This window comes from Trametes versicolor (assembly GCF_000271585.1).
Source record: "Trametes versicolor FP-101664 SS1 unplaced genomic scaffold TRAVEscaffold_12, whole genome shotgun sequence".
Lineage (NCBI taxonomy): Eukaryota > Fungi > Basidiomycota > Agaricomycetes > Polyporales > Polyporaceae > Trametes > Trametes versicolor.
In genome coordinates, this window is record NW_007360332.1 from 1,109,264 (window position 1) to 1,128,103 (window position 18,840).

The 18,840-nt window shown below is 57.4% G+C and overlaps 6 protein-coding genes across 6 annotated transcripts; 4 read left to right on the forward strand and 2 right to left on the reverse strand.

The window, feature by feature from the left end:
- Window positions 1-33: 33 nt before the first annotated feature.
- Window positions 34-1,533, forward strand: TRAVEDRAFT_74802 (uncharacterized protein; the record flags this gene model as incomplete). Its single annotated transcript, XM_008045621.1, has 4 exons — window positions 34-487; window positions 530-1,002; window positions 1,063-1,340; window positions 1,391-1,533. The coding sequence occupies 4 exons, from the start codon at window positions 34-36 to the stop codon at window positions 1,434-1,436; spliced, it is 1,251 nt and encodes a 416-aa protein (XP_008043812.1). The 3' UTR covers window positions 1,437-1,533.
- A 338-nt stretch (window positions 1,534-1,871) lies between these two features.
- On the reverse strand, window positions 1,872-3,250 carry TRAVEDRAFT_52628 (uncharacterized protein; the record flags this gene model as incomplete). The annotated part of the gene is made up of 2 exons (XM_008045307.1): window positions 1,872-1,933; window positions 1,990-3,250. 2 exons carry the CDS (start codon window positions 3,248-3,250, stop codon window positions 1,872-1,874), a joined length of 1,323 nt encoding a protein of 440 aa, XP_008043498.1.
- A 1,622-nt stretch (window positions 3,251-4,872) lies between these two features.
- On the forward strand, window positions 4,873-6,185 carry TRAVEDRAFT_52629 (uncharacterized protein; the record flags this gene model as incomplete). Its single annotated transcript, XM_008045308.1, has 2 exons — window positions 4,873-5,826; window positions 5,886-6,185. 2 exons carry the CDS (start codon window positions 4,873-4,875, stop codon window positions 6,183-6,185), a joined length of 1,254 nt encoding a protein of 417 aa, XP_008043499.1.
- Window positions 6,186-7,217: 1,032 nt separating this feature from the next.
- On the forward strand, window positions 7,218-8,687 carry TRAVEDRAFT_31624 (uncharacterized protein; the record flags this gene model as incomplete). The annotated part of the gene is made up of 3 exons (XM_008045202.1): window positions 7,218-7,336; window positions 7,394-7,603; window positions 7,661-8,687. Coding segments are annotated over exons 1-3 (1,254 nt in total), but the record flags the coding sequence as incomplete, so codon positions are not given.
- Window positions 8,688-10,324: 1,637 nt separating this feature from the next.
- Window positions 10,325-11,734, forward strand: TRAVEDRAFT_52631 (uncharacterized protein; the record flags this gene model as incomplete). The annotated part of the gene is made up of 3 exons (XM_008045309.1): window positions 10,325-11,278; window positions 11,336-11,631; window positions 11,686-11,734. 3 exons carry the CDS (start codon window positions 10,325-10,327, stop codon window positions 11,732-11,734), a joined length of 1,299 nt encoding a protein of 432 aa, XP_008043500.1.
- Window positions 11,735-12,290: 556 nt separating this feature from the next.
- Window positions 12,291-18,805, reverse strand: TRAVEDRAFT_174316 (SNF5-domain-containing protein; the record flags this gene model as incomplete). The annotated part of the gene is made up of 12 exons (XM_008045622.1): window positions 18,643-18,805; window positions 18,370-18,563; window positions 18,179-18,237; window positions 17,147-17,843; window positions 14,981-17,093; window positions 14,806-14,921; window positions 14,330-14,754; window positions 14,150-14,277; window positions 13,210-14,096; window positions 12,664-13,160; window positions 12,465-12,608; window positions 12,291-12,401 (listed from the first exon to the last, which is right to left on the reverse strand). Exons 4-12 carry the CDS (start codon window positions 17,751-17,753, stop codon window positions 12,291-12,293), a joined length of 5,028 nt encoding a protein of 1,675 aa, XP_008043813.1. The 5' UTR covers window positions 17,754-17,843; window positions 18,179-18,237; window positions 18,370-18,563; window positions 18,643-18,805.
- Window positions 18,806-18,840: the final 35 nt, after the last annotated feature.

The window sequence follows — 18,840 nt, forward strand, 5'->3', positions numbered from 1 at the left end:
GATGCTGGATTCTATGACGGCTTGCTGGTCCCTATGCCATTGGCTTCCTGCAACAGTATCGCCAAAATCCCTACCCCTCCTCCGTTTGGTCTCGAGCTCGATTACCTTCCCAACGTGCATGCCGTCACATTTCTCCTGTGCCCAGGAGGCGTGCCCTGGTACGCTCTCACAAAATGCCTGGAATACCCTAACGTCACGTCCATTTCCATTGACAAAGACTCGGCGTTGATATGCACCCCACCGTCCCCCATCCCGTTTGACCTGTCACCGACATCCCATGGCTGTCGGCTCACAGAATTCATATACACCCCATCTCAGTGGCGTGAGACGCAAAGCCGGTTGCGGAAGACAAACATACAGCCAGCGTACGCCTACGAGACGAGCTACCTCCGCGCGCTTGTTCTTGCCATGTCCGACACCGCCGAGTCGGTCACCCTCCCTGTCGAGACGGCGCCGCTCCTGGAGATGGCCAGTATGGACTGGCCGCGTATGCATACGTTGTCACTCATTGGGCGATATACTCATTCAGACCAATGTCGCGTCATCCCCCTCCTCCTTCTGCGCATGCCGAACCTGCGCTCCCTCTCGATCAAAGTGATGCAGTGCCAAGGGATGCGACGTCCCTTCCTGCTCAAGAAGCTTCCCGATGCCAGCTACCGTCTACGGTCGCTGACCGTCTCGTATCCGAACCCGGAGGATCCGATTTTCTCGTGTGTCGGAGACGGTCTGACTTCCCTCTCGCTTCGTGATAGTCCGAGGCACTACTTTGCGTCTCGTTACAGCCGTCGATATCTCCCCGCAATATTCCCAATCCTCAGGGCGTCCGAATGTCTAGCCATCCTGAAGCGCGTCTCCGCCCCTCGACTCTCGGTACTTGAACTGGTCTATCAGACCGACGCCGCTGAGGATGAGCTCCTCCAGTATCTTCCAACGGCGTTCCCCCTTCTCCAGGAAATCGAGTTGCACCGATACAAAGCATCCCTCAAAGACACCGTCCCCTACGTGAGTGTGCACACGAACACGACCACCCGAGCGGCTTATTTACGCTCATTCTTGCTATAGCTGCATATCGCACAGACGCTCAAGCTCAACAAGTATCTACGCGCGCTCTACCTCAACGTCGACGTCAAAGACCGTTCGTTCCGATACGAGATCCTCCGCGCCGACCTGGGGAAGGACCGCTGCGAACGGGGGCAGGAGCTTGTGAGCGTCTTGCAAAGCGGCGCGTATTTCGAGTACGTTGCGCTGCCCCTCCACACCCACAAAGCGGGCACCTGGATCCTGTATCGTCCGGCGTGGTCGCCCCACGGGACCATCGACCATAACTCGCCGCATGCGATGTGAGTGTTCCTTGCCGTCTTAACGGGACAGACGCTGATTGCCCTTACAGAGACTCGTCTGCGTATCTTCGTAAGGGCAAAAAATATTCTAGATAATGCTCAGCTCTTTTACGGTACCGCCATCTCACCAGCGTCCCTGACTTCGGTTGCATTTTTCCCTACGACGTGGAATTATGGTATGATTTGTACTGCCTAGCGACGAACTTGAATGCACACTCGATCGTCATAACTGTGCCCTCAGGCTCCACCTGCCGTCCCTTTCCTAGGCGGATGCGTGCCGCGGCATACGCGACTTGCGTGCGAAAGCGTAAGGAGGTATGTGCCTGCCTTCCCAATATCACCCAGCCATAGTGTGCGGCAGCTTAGCTTTCGGATGAGCCAAGTAGTACCATGGTGATGACGAATATGTACAAGGCGGGGTGGTAACGTTCCGCTCGGAAACACTACGAGTAAGCGGTACGCACACAACTAAATCTGCTTGAACATCAAACCCAATTGGCATACGAGTGCGGAATGCATTACAGCGAAGTGTTAGGGCGGCACTGGCATCAGAGTGCCCGAACTCTTAGGCTCGCGCACGGTCTTGGACGTGACTACCCAGTGTGCGTGTGCGTGTGCGGTACCGCCCAGCGACGCACACTATCGTAACACTCCCTCCTCTTCTCCGCCAGCGGTCTCCTATCGTCAGCTCCGAACAGCTGGTTGAAGACGTTTGCGTCAATGTTGTCGTCTGGGGAATATGAGTACCCGTCACCTGGCGGGCCCTCCGTGAATTCGGTGAGCCTCACTGCGAGCGCCACCCGGTGCCATTGACCATTCGTTGCGAGCCTGCCGCCTCCGTCCACATCAAAGGTGTGGAAGAGGCAGTTCCTGCCGCTATTTGCATCTGGGACATGCAGTTGTACTGTTCGTAGGTTCTGGAAAGGCTTGAAGAGGTTATACCACTCGTGGAACGCCAACTTGACGCGGTCAAGGGACATTGTCATGTGGCGCACACCGCCCAGCGTGTCGGGGACGAGCCAATCGGAGTCGAGGTCGGCGGACTGGTCGGCGGCTTGCGTCCATTCCCAGAGCACCTGGACGCGCTTGTCGAAATCAGAAACTTGAAATGTATACCGTTTGTGGTTCACTCCGCCGACGAGCAGCGGGGTCACGGCGTAGGCGATACACGCGTGATTGGTCGCGTCGGTGGCGCGGAAGAGCCTGGCGCGCAGCGGTGCGATGATTGTCGAACGAGTGTGCGGGAAGGAGACGTGGATACATGCATGGGGGGATATGACGAGCTTGGAGAGAAGATCGTCCACCGCTTGGGAGAGATAGCCGCGGATGGAGACCTCCCTTACGAGAGGCAGCTCGACGAACTCCGTGTTTTCCAGGCTCTCGTGCAGAACGAATCGGTGGCGGTTGTGGTTGGAGATAAGGAGCGTTCGGAGGTTGGGAGTGCATCTTAGGAACCGTAGCAGCGACTTGAAGGATACCTTCCAGTTGGTTTGTACCTCCAGCTCGCGCAGCCGTTCCATGGTGTGCAGAGTGGAAGGAAGCCCGATGGGGCGCAAGAAGTCGTGCTCGCGCGTTGAGGAGAGCACCGCCAGTGGCCGTAGGCGCGACGCATCGAAGAACATGGAGACAAGTTGACGGTTGTAGCACCCGATGACCTTCTCCAACGTGTTCATGGTGACGGCTTGGTGTAGCGTTGGAGTTCTTGTTTTCGGTCGATCCGATTCTGGACCCAGAAAAAGAATCCGGGAAGAACACGGAACACGGAATACATACTGCAGGCGCACTGGTGTGAGCGTGGAAGAAACGACCTGCTGGGGTTCGTCGGGCATGTGGAACGTGAGCTGCGCGATGTTCAGCGTGCGGAGTCCGTCGGTGCGAATCCGATCTCTGCCAACACCGGGACGTGTCATGACGAGTGCTGTAGTCTTGATGGGCGTCTTGATGATTGAATGCAGATAATGTCTGTGTGATGAGTCGCACTTGGATGTCGGGATGTTCACAGACGGAAGAATACTGACGCCACACCTCAACGGAGACGGGAGGGCGATGGTCGCTGGGGTCTATGTCTGGGGGCGGATAAGGAGGCTTCTGAGGGCACTTGTTAGATATATGTACTCCTGTTATAAAGTCCGAGTTGCCTTTTGTTCGCATTTCCACGGAAGGCGCCGGGGCGTGCAAGTGGCTGTACAACAGTACTCGACGCATGAGGAAGAAGGCTCAGACTAGCACGGCCTCCGCTGCTGCGTGTTGCCCGAGCGTGTGTTAGCCCTTTCCCTTCCTAAGCGAAGTATTTCTATAAATCAAAACAGGCTTTTCCCGACGAAGAAAAACTGGCAAGACATACTGCGAGCGTGCCAATTCGCACAAAGCTGCGGGCGTATCGAAAGGGATTGACTGCAACTGTACGGCTTCACGGTGAGCTTAACACAGCAGGACTACGCTTACATCGGGGTAGGTCATCTGTACAATAGATGAGCGAGCGGTGCACCGAGGCGGTGTAGTGGTGCTTACGGATTTCGATATCTTACAACTTGAGGCATTGCCATGCCTTTGTCACGCTCCTTGCTGAGCGCGGCGGTACCTGGTAAAGTTCAGCATCTTCATATAGTAGCGAAAAGCCTGAATCATTGTTCGCTTGAACATCCCAGGCGGTAAGAGTGCCACAACGCTAGCTTCAACAAGGTTGTCTCGTGAGCCTGAATGACGGAAGGCACGATGCCAATGGGAGAGGCTGGCCCTTCCAGTGCTTCCAGCCCACACTTATTGTGCGATATTTAGGACTCAAGAAAAGGAGAACGTTCTAGGAGTTCGTACGAGCATCACGCAGCCGGTGGTCGTCGAGAGAGACGAGAACACCATATTCTGGATGGGCGCTTGCCAGAGGTCGACCCTGTTGGCGCCCACGTTCGCCGCTCGCGGCGCGCGCGCCTCACAAATCAAGCGCTCTTCGCTCTTTGGTCTCGTTCTCGTTCGTCTCCTCTTCCTTCCGAAGTTTCTTTGCACAGGACGCCTCGCTGAGATCATCCGGACACGCAGATTAGAAGGCCGTCGGAACGGCACCAGCGATAGTAGCAGGTAGGGCCTCTACCTGTGGACGCCATCCAGCGCGATCTTGTGTTATGGCGGGGGTTTTTGGGTAGGCTGTCTCTCGAAGCAGTACATCCTCGCATCAAAGTTTCATTATTCAATATAGGCTCATTCAACTCAATGAAGACGTTCTGTACCGCATTTTGGAACAAGTAGCAGCGCTTAAGAGACATGGTCACCCTGGCACTCTCAAAACCATGTCCATAACATGCAAGCACGTGCGCTCGTACTGTTTATCCCTGCTCTTCCATACGTGTCGTATATGGTCCTCGTACAAAGTCACAATTCCTCCGGAGGCCATACGCCCGCATGTCAGGTCAGCACACTCGGTCATGAATCCTTGTGCGTCTTTTTGATTCGCTCACTTCCAAGGCATGCCCGGTTTGTAAGCCTTTTCTATCGCATCGAAGACCTCTATGCGTGTGGATACTTTCATCAGGACGACATGCTCGTAGACCGAAAATATGTGGTGACGGACGATCCGTCTCAGTTTGGTTTGGAGTTGGACTTCTTGCCCGCCCTCGAAATGGTCTCGTTTGCCAGCGCCGCAGGAGGGGTCCCATGGTACGCTATCAAGAAATGCCTGGAGCACCCTACAGTAACCTCCATTTCCATCGGGAATAACTCGACATGGATGTGCGCGCCACCACCTACCCCGGCCGATATCCCGCCACACGGTAGTCGACTCACGCACTTGTCGTATACTCCATCGCAATGGCGCGAGACCGAAAGTGTGGAACACAGAACAGACCTACAATTGATGTATGCTTTGGAGTCGAGCTACCTTCGCGCTCTTGTCCTGTCCATGTCCACCACTGCCGAGTCGCTCACCCTCCCCGCCGAGACTGCTCCGCTCTTGGAGATGGCCAGCATGGACTGGCCGCGTCTGCATACTCTGTCACTCGTCGGGCGGTATACTCATCCAAACCAAGGCGATATCGTCCCTCTCCTACTCCTGCGCATGCCAAACTTGCGCTCCCTTTCGGTCCAAGTAATCCAGTGCGAAGGGACGCAGCGCCCCCCTTTGCTCAAAGAACTCCCTGATACTAACTACTGTCTACGGTCGTTGACGATCTCGTACCCAAATACAGAAGATCCTATCTTCTCCTGTATCGGGGACGGCCTAACTTCCCTCTCGCTCCGCGACAGCCCGAGATACTACTTTCATTCACGCTATGGCCAACGGGATCTCCCTGGAGTGTTCCCAATTCTCAAGGCGTCGGAATGTCTGACCATCATAAAGCGCATCTCCGCCCCTCGACTCTTGGTTCTCGAGCTGGTTTACAAGGGCGACGCCGCCGAGAACGAGCTCCTACAGCACCTTTCCCGTGCGTTTCCGCTTCTCGAGGAGCTCGAATTGCACCGATACAAAGCACAACCGGAGGAAAATGTCCCTTACGTACGTCTTCGCCCGCTAATGACACTATCTCCCCCGGCGCGTACTCACTGATACCTCAGTTGCACATCGCGCGCACGCTGACGGCGGTCAAATACCTACACGCACTCTACCTCAACCTCGACATCATGGCAGGCGACCCGCGGTCCCCAACATGGGAGTCCGACGACCTCGACAACGAGTGCGCAGAACAGCGTGACGAATGGGGCCAGGAGATCGCCGCGGTGCTGCAGACTCGCGAGACCTTCCAGTACGTCGCGCTGCTGCTCCACTTGCACAGTGCGGGCGATTGGGCCCTGTATCGCCCGCCGTGGTGTCGCCATGCCAGGCGCATTGATTTCTTCTCGCCGTACAAGACGTAGGCCCTGTGGTTCTCCATCTAATTGTGCAAACACTGATGGCATGCACAGAGACGCCGACGCTTACCTTTACGGCCATACAATCGGATTTCGCAGGGTATTATCAGCGTGAATCCCCTTGCCTCCCGTATTCGAGTGAGGAAAGTGATGATGCGGAGTTGATTTGCAAGTCTGCCATGCAGTAAAAAAGAGATCTCTACTTACCAGTCGTCTCAGGTACAGAAGCAAATTCAGAAGGGTAGAGTTTCGGTACGCAGTGGATTGCAGGCAATAGTCCATGTTTCTCTCCGTGATGTTCCCGAAACTTGAGTCGTTCGGGTTTCCGTGGCAAGACATGAGTACCTCAGATCAAGTGTTGGTGCTGCATCGGCGATTCTTGGGAATACGATGGGAGGAGAGGAGGTGGATGCTCGCGAATGGGCGCTGTTTCCGCGAACCCGAACGTGTCCGATGTGTTGGAAGAAGGGTAAGTATGAGGCAGAAGTGTCTCGTGAGTCTATATTTGCCGCGAATTGCGTCTTCTAACTATTCAGGTACAGATGTGTCGAATTCAAGCAACGCGCATTGGTAGAACTTGAATGGAGTACACGCGGGGTTTGGCCTGACCTACTAGCTGCTGTTCGCCATGCTTCTATTCGCTCTGGTTTTACAAATCCAAGACGTTCAAGCTGCCACTCCGCCTCGCACTCCCGCACCATCGATATCATCGTTTCTCCGCCTACTTTCATTCGTGACTGCGAGCCCCATTCTTGGTAATATACATTTAAATTGTCCTCGATGAGAGTACCATATACTTGTGTCGTTTACATGTATACCACCTCTCGCCTTCCTCAATGTGCGTTACTAGTTGCTTACAGCTATTCCGGAAACAGACTCCCATATCATTGTCGATGGGCGCTTCTGGAGGTGAACTGGTGGCGCGCGTGGGTCACCGGCGCCCACGTTCGCCTCACAAATCAAGCGCTCTGAGTCTTTCGTCTCTTCCTCTCGTTCCTTTCCCCTTTCTTCCAAAGTTCTCATACATCGGACGCCTCGCTGAGAGTAACACGGAAGCGGTGTAGAGGACTAGTGAGACGCCATCAGTGATAGTAGTCAGTGGGGCCTACAAGCAGAAGTCCTCCGGCGCGACCTCGTGTTATGGCGGCGATTTGTGGGTAGGTTGTCCCTCAAATCAATACATCCTCACAACGCAGTTTAATCATCATAAATAGGCTCACTCAACTTAATGAAGACGTTCTGTACCGCATTTTGGAACAGGTAGCGGTGCTCAGCAGACATGGTCACCCTGGCACTCTCAAAACTATATCCACAACGTGCAAGCGCGTGCGCTCATGCTGTTTACCCCTTCTCTTCCATACCTGTTGCGTATGGTCCTCGTACAAAGTCAACCTTCCGCCGCAGGCTATACGCCCGTATGTCAGGTTAGCACACGCAGTCATGAAGCCTCTTGCGTCTGTTTTTATACATCCCCTTTCCAGGCATGTCCGGGTTATAAACCTTTTCTACTCCATAGACAACCTCTATGCCTGTGGGTACTTCCATCAGGACGACATGCTAATAGGCCAAAAATACGTGGTTATGGATGATCCGTCTCAGTTTGGCCTGGAGTTGGATTTCTTCCCCACCCTCGAAACAGTCTCGTTTGCCAGCGCTGCAGGAGGGGTCCCCTGGTATGCTATCAAGAAGTGCCTGGATCACCCCACGGTCACGTCCATCTCCATCGGGGAGAACTCGACATGGATGTGCGCGCCACCCCCCATCCCGTCCGATATCCCGCCACATGGCTGTCGGCTCACGCACTTGTCATATACTTCATCCCAATGGCGCGAGACCGAGAGCGTGGAACACAGAACAGACCTACGACCGATATACGCGTTAGAGTCGAGCTACCTCCGCGCCCTTGTTCTCGCCATGCCCAACACCGCCGAGTCCCTCACCCTCCCTGCCGAGACTGCTCCGCTCGTGGAGATGGCCAACATGGACTGGCCGCGTTTGCATACGCTGTCTCTCATCGGACGATACACTCACCCAGATCAAAGTGACATCATCCCTCTCTTACTCTTGCGCATGCCAAACCTGCGCTCCCTTTCCATCAACGTAATGCAATGCAAGGGGATGTGGCGCCCGCGTTTGCTCAGAGGGCTCCCTGATACTAGCTACTCCCTGCGGTCGTTGACGGTCTCGTATCCGGCCCCGGACGACCCGATTTTCTCATATGTCGGAGATGGTCTAACCTCCCTTTCGCTCCGCGATAGCCCGAGATACTACTTCCAAAAACGCTATGGCTATCGCATTCTCCCCGCAATATTCCCGATCCTCAGCGCGTCGGAATGTTTGGTCATCCTGAAGCGCCTCTCCGCCCCTCAACTCTCGGTACTTGAACTAGTCTATCAGGCCGACACCGCTGAGGACGAGCTCTTGCAGTATCTTCCAAAGGCGTTCCCCCTTCTCCAAGAACTCGAGTTGCACCGATACAAAGCACTGCCGGAGGAGAACGTTCCATACGTACGTCTTTGCCCAGTCATCGAAGTGTCCCCCCGCGCGTACTCACCAATATCCCAGTTGCACATCGCACGCACGTTGAGGGCAATCAAGTATCTGCGCGCGCTCTACCTCAACCTCGACATCACAGGCAGTCCGCTACGCCCGACGTGGGTGTGCAAAGACCTTGACAGCGACTGCGGGGAACAGCGTGATGATTGGGGGGTGGAGATCGTGGAGGTGTTGCGTACTCGCGAGACCTTCGAGTACGTCGCGCTTCTGCTTCACTCGCGCCGTGCAGGCTTTTGGGCCTTGTATCGCCCGCCGTGGTGTCGCCATGTCAGGCGCATTCAGTACGACTCGCCGTACAGACTGTAAGCCCGCCGCTCTCCGTCAGGTCGTGCCAACGCTGAATGCATGTGCAGAGACTCCGATGCTTTCGTTTATGGCCGCAGAATCGGATTTCGCAGGGTACCTCTCGCCATGGCTCCCCCCGCCCTTTCCTGAAAGCGCGCGGCCACCAAGATGCTGCCGCCACACTTGGATAGTTTTCGCACTCACGTCACTCCGCCTCGCGCTGCCGAGCGACGCAGTCATCGCTCAACTTTGATATGTAACTACATATATAAGAAGTCGTAGCGCGCTTCCCTCAGCGCTCAGTGGACCGACGCCGCTCCCCGAAGTCCCCGCGCGACTCGCGCAAACGACACAAACGATTTATGGAAGTCATCAATCCAGCAACGCCTGCGCAATCTCTCTAGCATATGAAATTATGATGTATGTATGATACACAAAATGGACGTACTGTAACCTGCATGTGTGATTTTGCGGACTCCGGGAACTTGGAAGTGGGGTAGGACTTGAGCTTGAGACATGACTATTACGGCTGATTCACGGTCGGGATGGAGTTCTAATTGCCTGTCCTCATTCTCAGACGTACTAAGGCATATTTGATATCTGCAGCTCAAATTTCTGAGGTGATCCCAAGATGGTCCAACTTACAAAAGCCGCTCTTGCGACTTGGGCGTCTACTGTGCTCACCTCACTCTCTGACTTTCTCACAACTGACTCGCTCACTCACCCGTTCATCCACCCACCCTCTGTCTCTCCCTCAGACCGGCTAGAGCGAACATATCTATCAATACTTTTATACGAAGCTGCAAGCGTTCCCCGAGGTAGAGTTCTAAGCACCTGAGTTCCGAGCGAATACTACCCCGCCCAGCAGCTCGCAGAATATCGATGTCGCCCGGGAATAGGTAAGAACCCCGAGGAACTTGCGGTCCTCTCACTGCATTTCGCTCACTCCATACCTAGATTCAGCGACCTTAACGAGGACGTTATGTACCGCATTTTGGAACACGTAGCGGAGCTTAGCAGGAACTCCACTGGTCGCGCTGGTGCTCTCAAAGCCATGTCCCTCACATGCAAGCGTGTGCGCTCCCAGTGCAGACGCATCCTGTTCCGGAGCTGCTGTGTATGGTCGTCATACAAAGTCCAAATTCCGCCGGAGGTCATACGCCCGCATGTCAGGTCAGCTCGCTCTGTCTTATCGTCCGGCGTGGTCCTCTTCATCCACCCTCTTTATAAGGCACATACTGTACATAAGCCTCTTCTACTCCATCGAAGACCTGTATGCATGCGGATACCTGCATCAGGACAACATGCCAATAGCCGGAAAATATGCAATATACGATGATCCATATCAATTCGGCTTGGAGATGGATTTCTTCCCCGTCCTCGATTCGGTCACGTTTGGCAATGCAGCTGGAGGCGTTCCCTGGTACGCTATCAAGAAATGCCTAGATCACCCCACGGTCACGTCCATCTCCATCGGGCAAAATTCAACGTGGATGTGCGCGCCACCACCTACGCCGCCCGATGGCCCCCAATGCGGCTGTCGGCTCACGAAGTTGTCATACACTCCATCGCAATGGCGCGAGACCGAGAGTGTGCAGCGTGGAACAGATCTACGTCCGATCTACGCGTTAGAGGAGAACTACCTCCGCGCCATTGTTCTCCCCATGTCCGACACCGCCGAGTCACTCACCCTTCCTGCCGAGACGGCCCCGCTCTTGGAGATGGCCAGCATGGACTGGCCGCGTTTGCATACGCTGTCCCTCATCGGGCGATACACCCACCCAGATCAATGCCACATCATCCCTCTCTTACTCCCGCGCATGCCGAGCATGCGCTCCCTCTCAATCAAAGTGATGCAGTGCGAAGGGATGTGGCGACCCCCTTTGCTGAAAGAACTCCCCGAGACTAGCTTTTGTCTACGCTCATTGACTGTCTCGTATCCAGATCCGGAAGATCCCATCTTCTCCTGCGTTGGTGATGGACTAACTTCCCTCTCGCTCCGCGATAGTCCAAGGCACTACTTCCAGTCACGCTACGTCTATCGAGCTCTTCCTGCGGTATACCCTATCCTCAGCGCGGAAGAATGTCTGGTCGTCCTGAAACGCATCTCCGCCCCTGGGATGCTGATGCTTGAGCTGGTCTATCAGGCCGACGCTGCTGAAGACGAGCTTCTGCAGTACCTGCCGCACGCGTTCCCGCTCCTCGAAGAACTCGAATTGCACCGATACAAAGCGCATCCGAAAGACACTGTCCCCTACGTACGTCTGCGCCAGCTAACGACACCTGCGTCTTCGCGTGCTCACCAGTGTTCCCAGCTGCACATCGCGCGCACGCTGACGGCCGTCAAGTACCTGCGTGCGCTCTACCTCAACCTCGACATCACAGGCGGCCCCCTGCGCCCGTCGTGGGGCTGGGACGACCTAAACGGCGAGTGGGCGGACCAGCGCGACGAATGGGGGCTGGAGATCGTCGATGTGCTGCAGAACGCGGACCTTAGGGCCTTCGAGTACGTCGCCGTGCTGCTCCACTCACGCCGTGCGGGCTATTGGGCCCTGTATCACCCGCCGTGGTGGCGCGACCGGCGCGTGGAGTACGACTCGCCACACACGATGTACGCTAGCTTTTGTTCTCTGCCCGGCCGTGCACACTCTGATCGCTCGTACAGAGACTCTGACGCTTTCGTTTCGGGCCGCAGAATCGGATTCAGCGGCTAGGCCTTAGTAACAGTACTATCAGTTCCTTTACCTCCTGCTTCAAGTAGCGCGGGGCCGCCAATCTGTCGCAAGTATGTATAGGTTTTATACCGACGTTACTCTGTTTCTCGCTCTCGGGTCTACTATTGACCAACTAGTCTGCCTACTTTTACCTTTCCATGATATCCGACACCGCTCTTCTTGTGCATCGCACCGCTCCTCGTGACAGCGCTGTATACTTGCGTCTTTCACATGGATACCAGTACTACCGCCTCGCTATCTTCAATGTACGTTAGTGTCCGTTTAAGAGTCGGGATAGTTCCACGACGTTGCACGTCTTTTCTGCCCCTTGCTCCGTCCCTCTGCGCAATCGATGTAACTTTGCCTGTGAGCTACGACTAGCGCGTGTAGGTTCTCAGGCAGTGAAATCCATCATATTCACGCGTCGCCGCAGGGACGCTGGGAGTAGCAATACAAACAGGGAGTATATACGGCAGTAAGTAGCTATAGCGGGTCACAAGCACAACACAGTCCGGATAGCAATATAACATTCGAAAGAGACGGGCGAAACAGGGTTCTACGACTCGGCAGGGGGGTTCAGTCGTGCGTTCACTTTCTGGCGATGCTGGCGGTTTTTCAGGTGGACCTCGAAGTTCTGGAGCGACTCGCCCGGTCCGGGGGTATAGTGCTGCAGACACGGCGCGGCGTGAACGGATGTTCGGTGTGCGACGTCGAGAATGTGACCACGTACCTTGCCCGGGCAGTCGGTGCACTTGATGCGGAACTCGTACACGCCGCTCGTCGCGTTCTTGCGAATGACGGCCTCGAAGATGTCGTCAGGGTACCTGGCCTGCATCGCCGACAGGCAGTCCGCCAGCCACTGTGGGGTGGAGAGCTGGTGGGAACGCGTCAAAATCTGCACTGAAAGGCACCGGGTTTTGCACACCTACCGGTGGATTTTGAGCGGGGGGCGCAGACGGCGCTGCGCGTGGGGGAGAGGCTTGTGGTGGGGAGATCACTCGGGTTTGGGCGTCGCTGGACACGGACCGGGCGGGCGCCTCTGACTCTGGAGGCGCCGGAGGAGCAGATCTGGAATGCGCGCCGCCATTCATCTTGACTCGCTGGGCCAGCGGCGATTCCGATGCGCTCGACGCAGTAGAGACAGGCGACACCGCTCTGTCGATTCCGTCAGGAACGACAGATGGCCGTTCCTGAGGGATAGACGGAGGCTCCGGCTCGAACTTAGGCTTAGAGGGGCCCGGAGTCTCCATCTCAGCGTCCTCGTCCATCGGCTGGGACTTAGGCTCATCCGCGATAGTAGACTGCGGACGCTTCCTCTTGGAGTTCGACTTCGCCTGCTCCTCCGCCCTAATGATCCCGAGGTGGTGATCGGCGCTGGAGTTGTACTGGACAGGACGTGGCCGACGATGGCGATGCCAGTACTTGCCTGTATGCCCGTGAGTAAACCTGACGATATGCGTGGTTGTCCAACTTACCACAAGTACCACACTGCGACTTGTCGCCCAACGGACCCTTCCTGCGGCCGACGGCAATGCTCTCGGGACAACCACAATTGGAGCAATGCCATACGCCATCGATCATGTTGGCATGCTGCCCATCAGCGTACTCCTTCTCCTTCGCTTCCCTCTCGAGTTCCTTCGCGCGTTTCGCAGTGAGGACGACCTTCGACCCTTGTCTGTCGATGCCGCTACTACTTGGAGCGGGAAGATCGTTCTCGAGAGGTGGCGGAAGAGTGGAGATGTCGGCGGCAGTGGAAGGTGTCGGGGCCTTGATGTTCGCACGCGGACGAAGTACGGAGGCTGGGTATGAGGGGGGTTTGAACAGCCCCTTCGGCTTCTTCTCTTTGGTGGAGGGAGTGGGAGCGATGGGTGTGAGCGGCGCGGAGGGCATCTGAGGGAGGATAGTGGTGCCGTTCTCGGACGCGACCATGTTCGCAATGGTCAGCGATGCGGCAGCAGCCGCGGCACGCCTCGACGTTGGTGCAGCCGCCGCGGCCGCGAGCGCGAGGGCAGCTGGAGACACTTCTGGGAAGCCGATGGCGGGAGTGCGGAACGTCTTGGGGGGTTCGCGGTCAGGCAGCGCGACGCCTCTGCGTCCACGTGTCGTCTTCCTCTTGCGGCGAGCGAGCTCCTTCTCACGGTCCTTCTCGTTCTTCTCGATCTCGCTTTCGCTGAGATACTGCAGGATCGGCGTGAAGGCCTCGACCTGCTCCATCGAGCGCGCACCAGAAACCAGGGACGGGAGGAGAGACATCCGGAGGTCGTCGTCTTGTACAGCAGAGCCGTCCGACGGATGGCCGACCAAGAAGAGCGACTTCTGGTATATCTGCACCTGCTCTCGGATGGAATGCGCAATCGCGGTTCTGCGCGATGATCAGTGTGCCGCTTTGCGTGAGGATTTCTTGAGCCGACTTACTTGAACTCCCCACCGAGCCCGAGATCCTTGCAGTAGATCTCCGCAAACTGCTCAGGGGTAGGATCGGAGTTCTCCAGATCCCACTCGAACTGATCTTCGAGCTTGACGGAGCCGACGATGATGTCCACCTGTTCATCAGGGTAAGCCAACGCACATCACCGAGGACATGTATGCACATACCTTCACCAAGATGCGCATCTCCTCGTGCATGAGACTCTCGTCCTCTTCAAAGTCGTCCACCGCCATCGGCGCATCACCGGATGGCCCGCTGAGAGCGTCTGGGCGCTCAGAGGCTTCATCTTTCACGATCTTCCTACGTTTGCGGCTGCGGGTGTCGGGAGGCGCAGCCATCTTATACAGCGCCTTTGACCGCACGCGCTTCCGCCATCCCTCCCACCACACCTCCTCGTCCTCGGCGATATTGCCTCGCAAGATCTCTTCCTCCTCTTCGATCATACCACCGTCTTCACCAAACGTGGTAGAGTGCGCCTTGTAGTCGCTTAGCTGCTCCTGAATCGACTTGGTGATGACGGCGTGATAACTTGGGGCTAGGGCATAGTCCTCCACCACGGACTGAGCAAAGACCTCTGGTGTGATGAGGGGGTCTGAGGTGGCATTAGATAGAGCGCTACAGACGGGTGTCGGATGTGACGTACCATTCAGGTTCCACACGAAGGTATCTCGCATCTTATGATGCTCGACGTCAAACTCCAACCGTATCGGCACAAGTTGCTCGGGCCGGTTGGCCTCTTCGTCGGGGACCCGTCTCGGGCTAAAGCGAGGGCGGCCATCAGACGGCAGCCTCAAAAAGAGTACTCGCGAAGCACTCACACTCTCAGTCCTTCCCGCCTTCCCACCCGCCTCTTGTCCCTGATCTCGCGCTCCTTCGACGACTTCAGTCCCGTCAGCACGAACTTGTCCGCGCGCCGCCTGCGCTCTTCCGGACTGGCATTGAAGTCCCGCTCCCACCACGCACGCGGCGCGCTCACAGTCGTCTTCAGCTCTTCCGTCATCCGCTCGCGCATCTTCTTATACCGAGCCTCGTATTCCTTGTCGGCCTTCATCCATTCTTGTACATGTTGAATCTCGTCTTCCGCCAGGGGCGGAATCATGGTCTCCGAGTCCACGAGCGGTACGACCGACACTCGAGTCACCTTCGGATCCAGCTTGACCGTTGCCGGCAGGGGCGGAAGTTGCGGGATAATCTTGGTGACCGGTGTCGGCTGCGGTGCCGGTGAAGCGGTAGCCTTCCCGTTCGCGATGCCAGGCACTGCTTTGGCGGGGACTACACCACTTGGGCCAGCGACACCCGGTGACGTGAGGGATGTAGGGGGGAGTGACGGCTGACGCGAAGGGGTCTGCGGGACCGGAATCGGCGGATTACCCTCCAACAGTGCAAGGTTGCCCATGTTCGCCGCCGCGTTCATGCTCGTCGGGGATGTTAAGCCAAGCGGACCGCCGCCTGTGACAGCCCCGAGCGGCGCAGGCGCCATGCCCATGCCCGAAATGATGTTGAGCGCAGAATTCGACCCGCTGGCCGCGACCTGCCCAGGACCCGGTGGTCCGCGAGGCACAACAGGCGGCGGCATCAGCCCACCACCTGCGCCGCCCATGAGTGAACCGGAGGCGGTTGACGGCTGAGACTGTGAAGGACCGGGCGCAGGACCAACGTTCCCACTGATACCCATGCCTGAGATGCCGGTACCGCTCGTCGTGCGTGACATTTGGGCCGGCGTCGGGATGCTCGCCGGCGGTCCAGAGGGTGCGGGGGTGCTCGCCTTGGCAGGAGGGGCACCAGGCGCCGGAGTTGCGGAGGCCTTGCGTTTCGTACCGATGTGAGGCGAACCAGGTGTTTGAGCCCCACCGGCGGATACAGGCGCGGGCGCGATAGGTGTGAAGCCGGACTGTTGCGCAGAGGGAGACGTCTTCGGCTGCTGCTGTTGCTGGGCGTGAGGCTGCTGGAGCTGCTGTGGCTGTTGGCGCGGGGTCTGAGGCGGGCCGTGACCGGTCGCAGTGGGTGGACGACTAGGTACCTTCTGCGGATGACCTTGACCTTGCCCATCGCCTCCGTGCATCGACTGACCTGTGCCGGGACGCTGGGGTGTAACCGCTGGACTCTGTGGGACACTACCGTGCGGCATGGGGAGTGGCGCGACGGGAGCGCGCGGACTTGCTTGGCTGGGGGTCTGTGGTCGGCCTCCGCTAGGGGTCGAAGACCGCGGGCCCTGGCTCTGTGCGGTGCCCGGGCGAGAGCCTGTCGCGGTGCCTGGTCGTGGACTTGGATTTGGGTACTGCCCCCCGTGCTGTTGTGAACCGTGCTGTTGCTGTTGCTGCTGTTGCTGCATGTGTGGGTGCATGCCATGTCCGTGAAGCGACGACGCAGTGCTTGGACGAGGAGGTATGGAAGACGGAGGGGGCATCATCCCGGAGCCTCCGGTGAGCTGAGGTTGCAACGCCTGAGGTGAGTGTGCACCTTGGTTCTGACTCCCGGGGCCCGGTGTCGATGTCGGAGAGGTCTGCAGCTGGCCCTGCGAAAGGCGATGGGCGTGCGCGCTGAACGAAGCGGATGATGGTGGGCGTTGCTGCATCTGAGCTTGGTTCTGCTGCTGTCGCTGCTGCTCAAGTTGCTGTTGCTGGAGCATTTGCATCTGCGAGACCTGCGCCATAGACATCCCGCCAATGTTCATCCCCTGCATTCCCCCACCGCCGCCACCCATCTGTGCCATCATCGCCGCACGTTGCATCTGCATCGCTTTCACTTGCGGGTTCATTGGGTTCATCTGCGAGAGCTGCTGCATCTGTGCCGCTGTCGGAAACCCGCCTTGGTTCGATTGCATCCCGAGGTTCGGGGTGGACGGCGTGGCAGGAGGCGAGCCATGCGACATGCCGGAGACGTTCGGGAGCGCGGCAGAACCACCCGTAGGAGAGGTCAACGACGACGCGCCTGTAGCGGGAGTTATCAGATCGTGCATTCAACAGAGAAAAGAGGCGGCGCACCCATGCCTATATTCATACCGTTCATACCGTTCATTCCGCCCATACCCATGTTGCTCATGTTACCCATCCCGCCCATCATGTTCATCCCGCTGCTTCCTAGCGTCGAAGGGTTGATCCCGCCCATACCGTTCATACCTCCGCCACCGCCCATCATCTGTTGCTGCTGCATGAGCTGGGCGGGACTCATACCCATACCCATCCCGCTGCCTCCACCTCCACCCATGCCCATCCCGCCATTGTTCATGTTCATCCCGCCTCCGCCCATGTTCATGTTCATGCCCATCCGCTGAGCCTGGGCCTGGGCCTGCATTTGCTGGTACTGCGCCATCCGGCCGTTGTTCATACCGTTCATGCCACCCATTCCGCCCATGCCGTTCATCAGCGCGGCAGGATTCATCCCGCTACCTCCACCGCCCTGCTGGAACATGGCCGGGTTCATGCCCATGCCTCCGCCGCCCTGTCCGCCACCGCCCATCGAACGCATGGCGTGCATTTGTTGTATTTGCTGCGGGGAGAGGCCAGGTTGAGGTGTCGAGTTCCCGCCGAAACCTCCAGCGAGGAAAGCGGGGTTGATGCCTTGCGGCATGTCCCCTTGAGGCGTGTTCATGGCTTGTCTCGTGTGCCTATGATCTGGATATTATGTGCGAGATCTAAGCATGCGCCAATGAATGTTTGCGCGCGTCGTGTCGAGGATAACCTGAACAAATTCTGGTTAGCCATGGCATGCAACATATAAGGAGAGAACTTGTAAATAGCAAGATGCCACACTACACTCTTCAATGGCTACAACGGTGAATGGACATTATCGCAAAGCCGGGCTACCTGGAATACGTATACGCACTACACCGGACAATAAACGCAACGCGCTCGAGGGCTCGCGAACGTCACCTCCGGACGCGACATCTGCCTCGAAAGTGTAGTGGAAACGCCCGCAAAGGAGGGCAGTAAAGGGCAAAAGCGCATTTGGCGAGGCGAGGCGGCGCGTCGCATGGATGGCAAAGGCGAAACATGAGGGACTGGTTGACTACACACCTGCGCGAACCCTACTACGATCACGTTATCCTACGAACAGTGTTGAAAAGGAGGGGCGTCTGTGGAACGGGGAACGTGTCAGTGGGCTGGTAGTGCGCGCGCACAGCATGTCGAGCGAGGGCGATGGGAAGCGGGCAAATAGGCACGTGTTGGACGGGAGGGGGTAGGGAACGGACGGAAAGAGTGCTTACGCGGGAGGACCGGGAGAAACGAGGCGTGGATGGCGGGGCGATGGGGCGGAGGGCGGCGGTCGACAAGGGGCGTCGTGCTGACGAATGCCGGGAAACACGATGCCGAGCGAGAAAAGCGGGCTGTGAGGGGCGGAAAGCGGGGGGCGGGGAGTGGAGAAAGCGTCTGGAGGGGAATGCTCGAGCGGCGAGCCTGGCTGTATGCGTCCGCGCCGCCGTCGTGTTATCGCGGTTCGCGGTTCAGTCAGAGTCCCAACCCGCACGCTGTCCTCTCACCAAGGGCAAACAGTCACACACACAGGTCACGCCCCGGCGGCCCCGCTCGGCGCTCGCGAGTCGTCGCGGCGCGCGGGTCGAGTGCGGGTTGCTCGCTGTGTTGCACATCGGCGGCGCGGATACGGACGACGGTCTGGACGGAGGCACATGGTGGTCGAAGGACAAGGAGGAAGAGGAGGAGCGCACGCCGCCTGACTG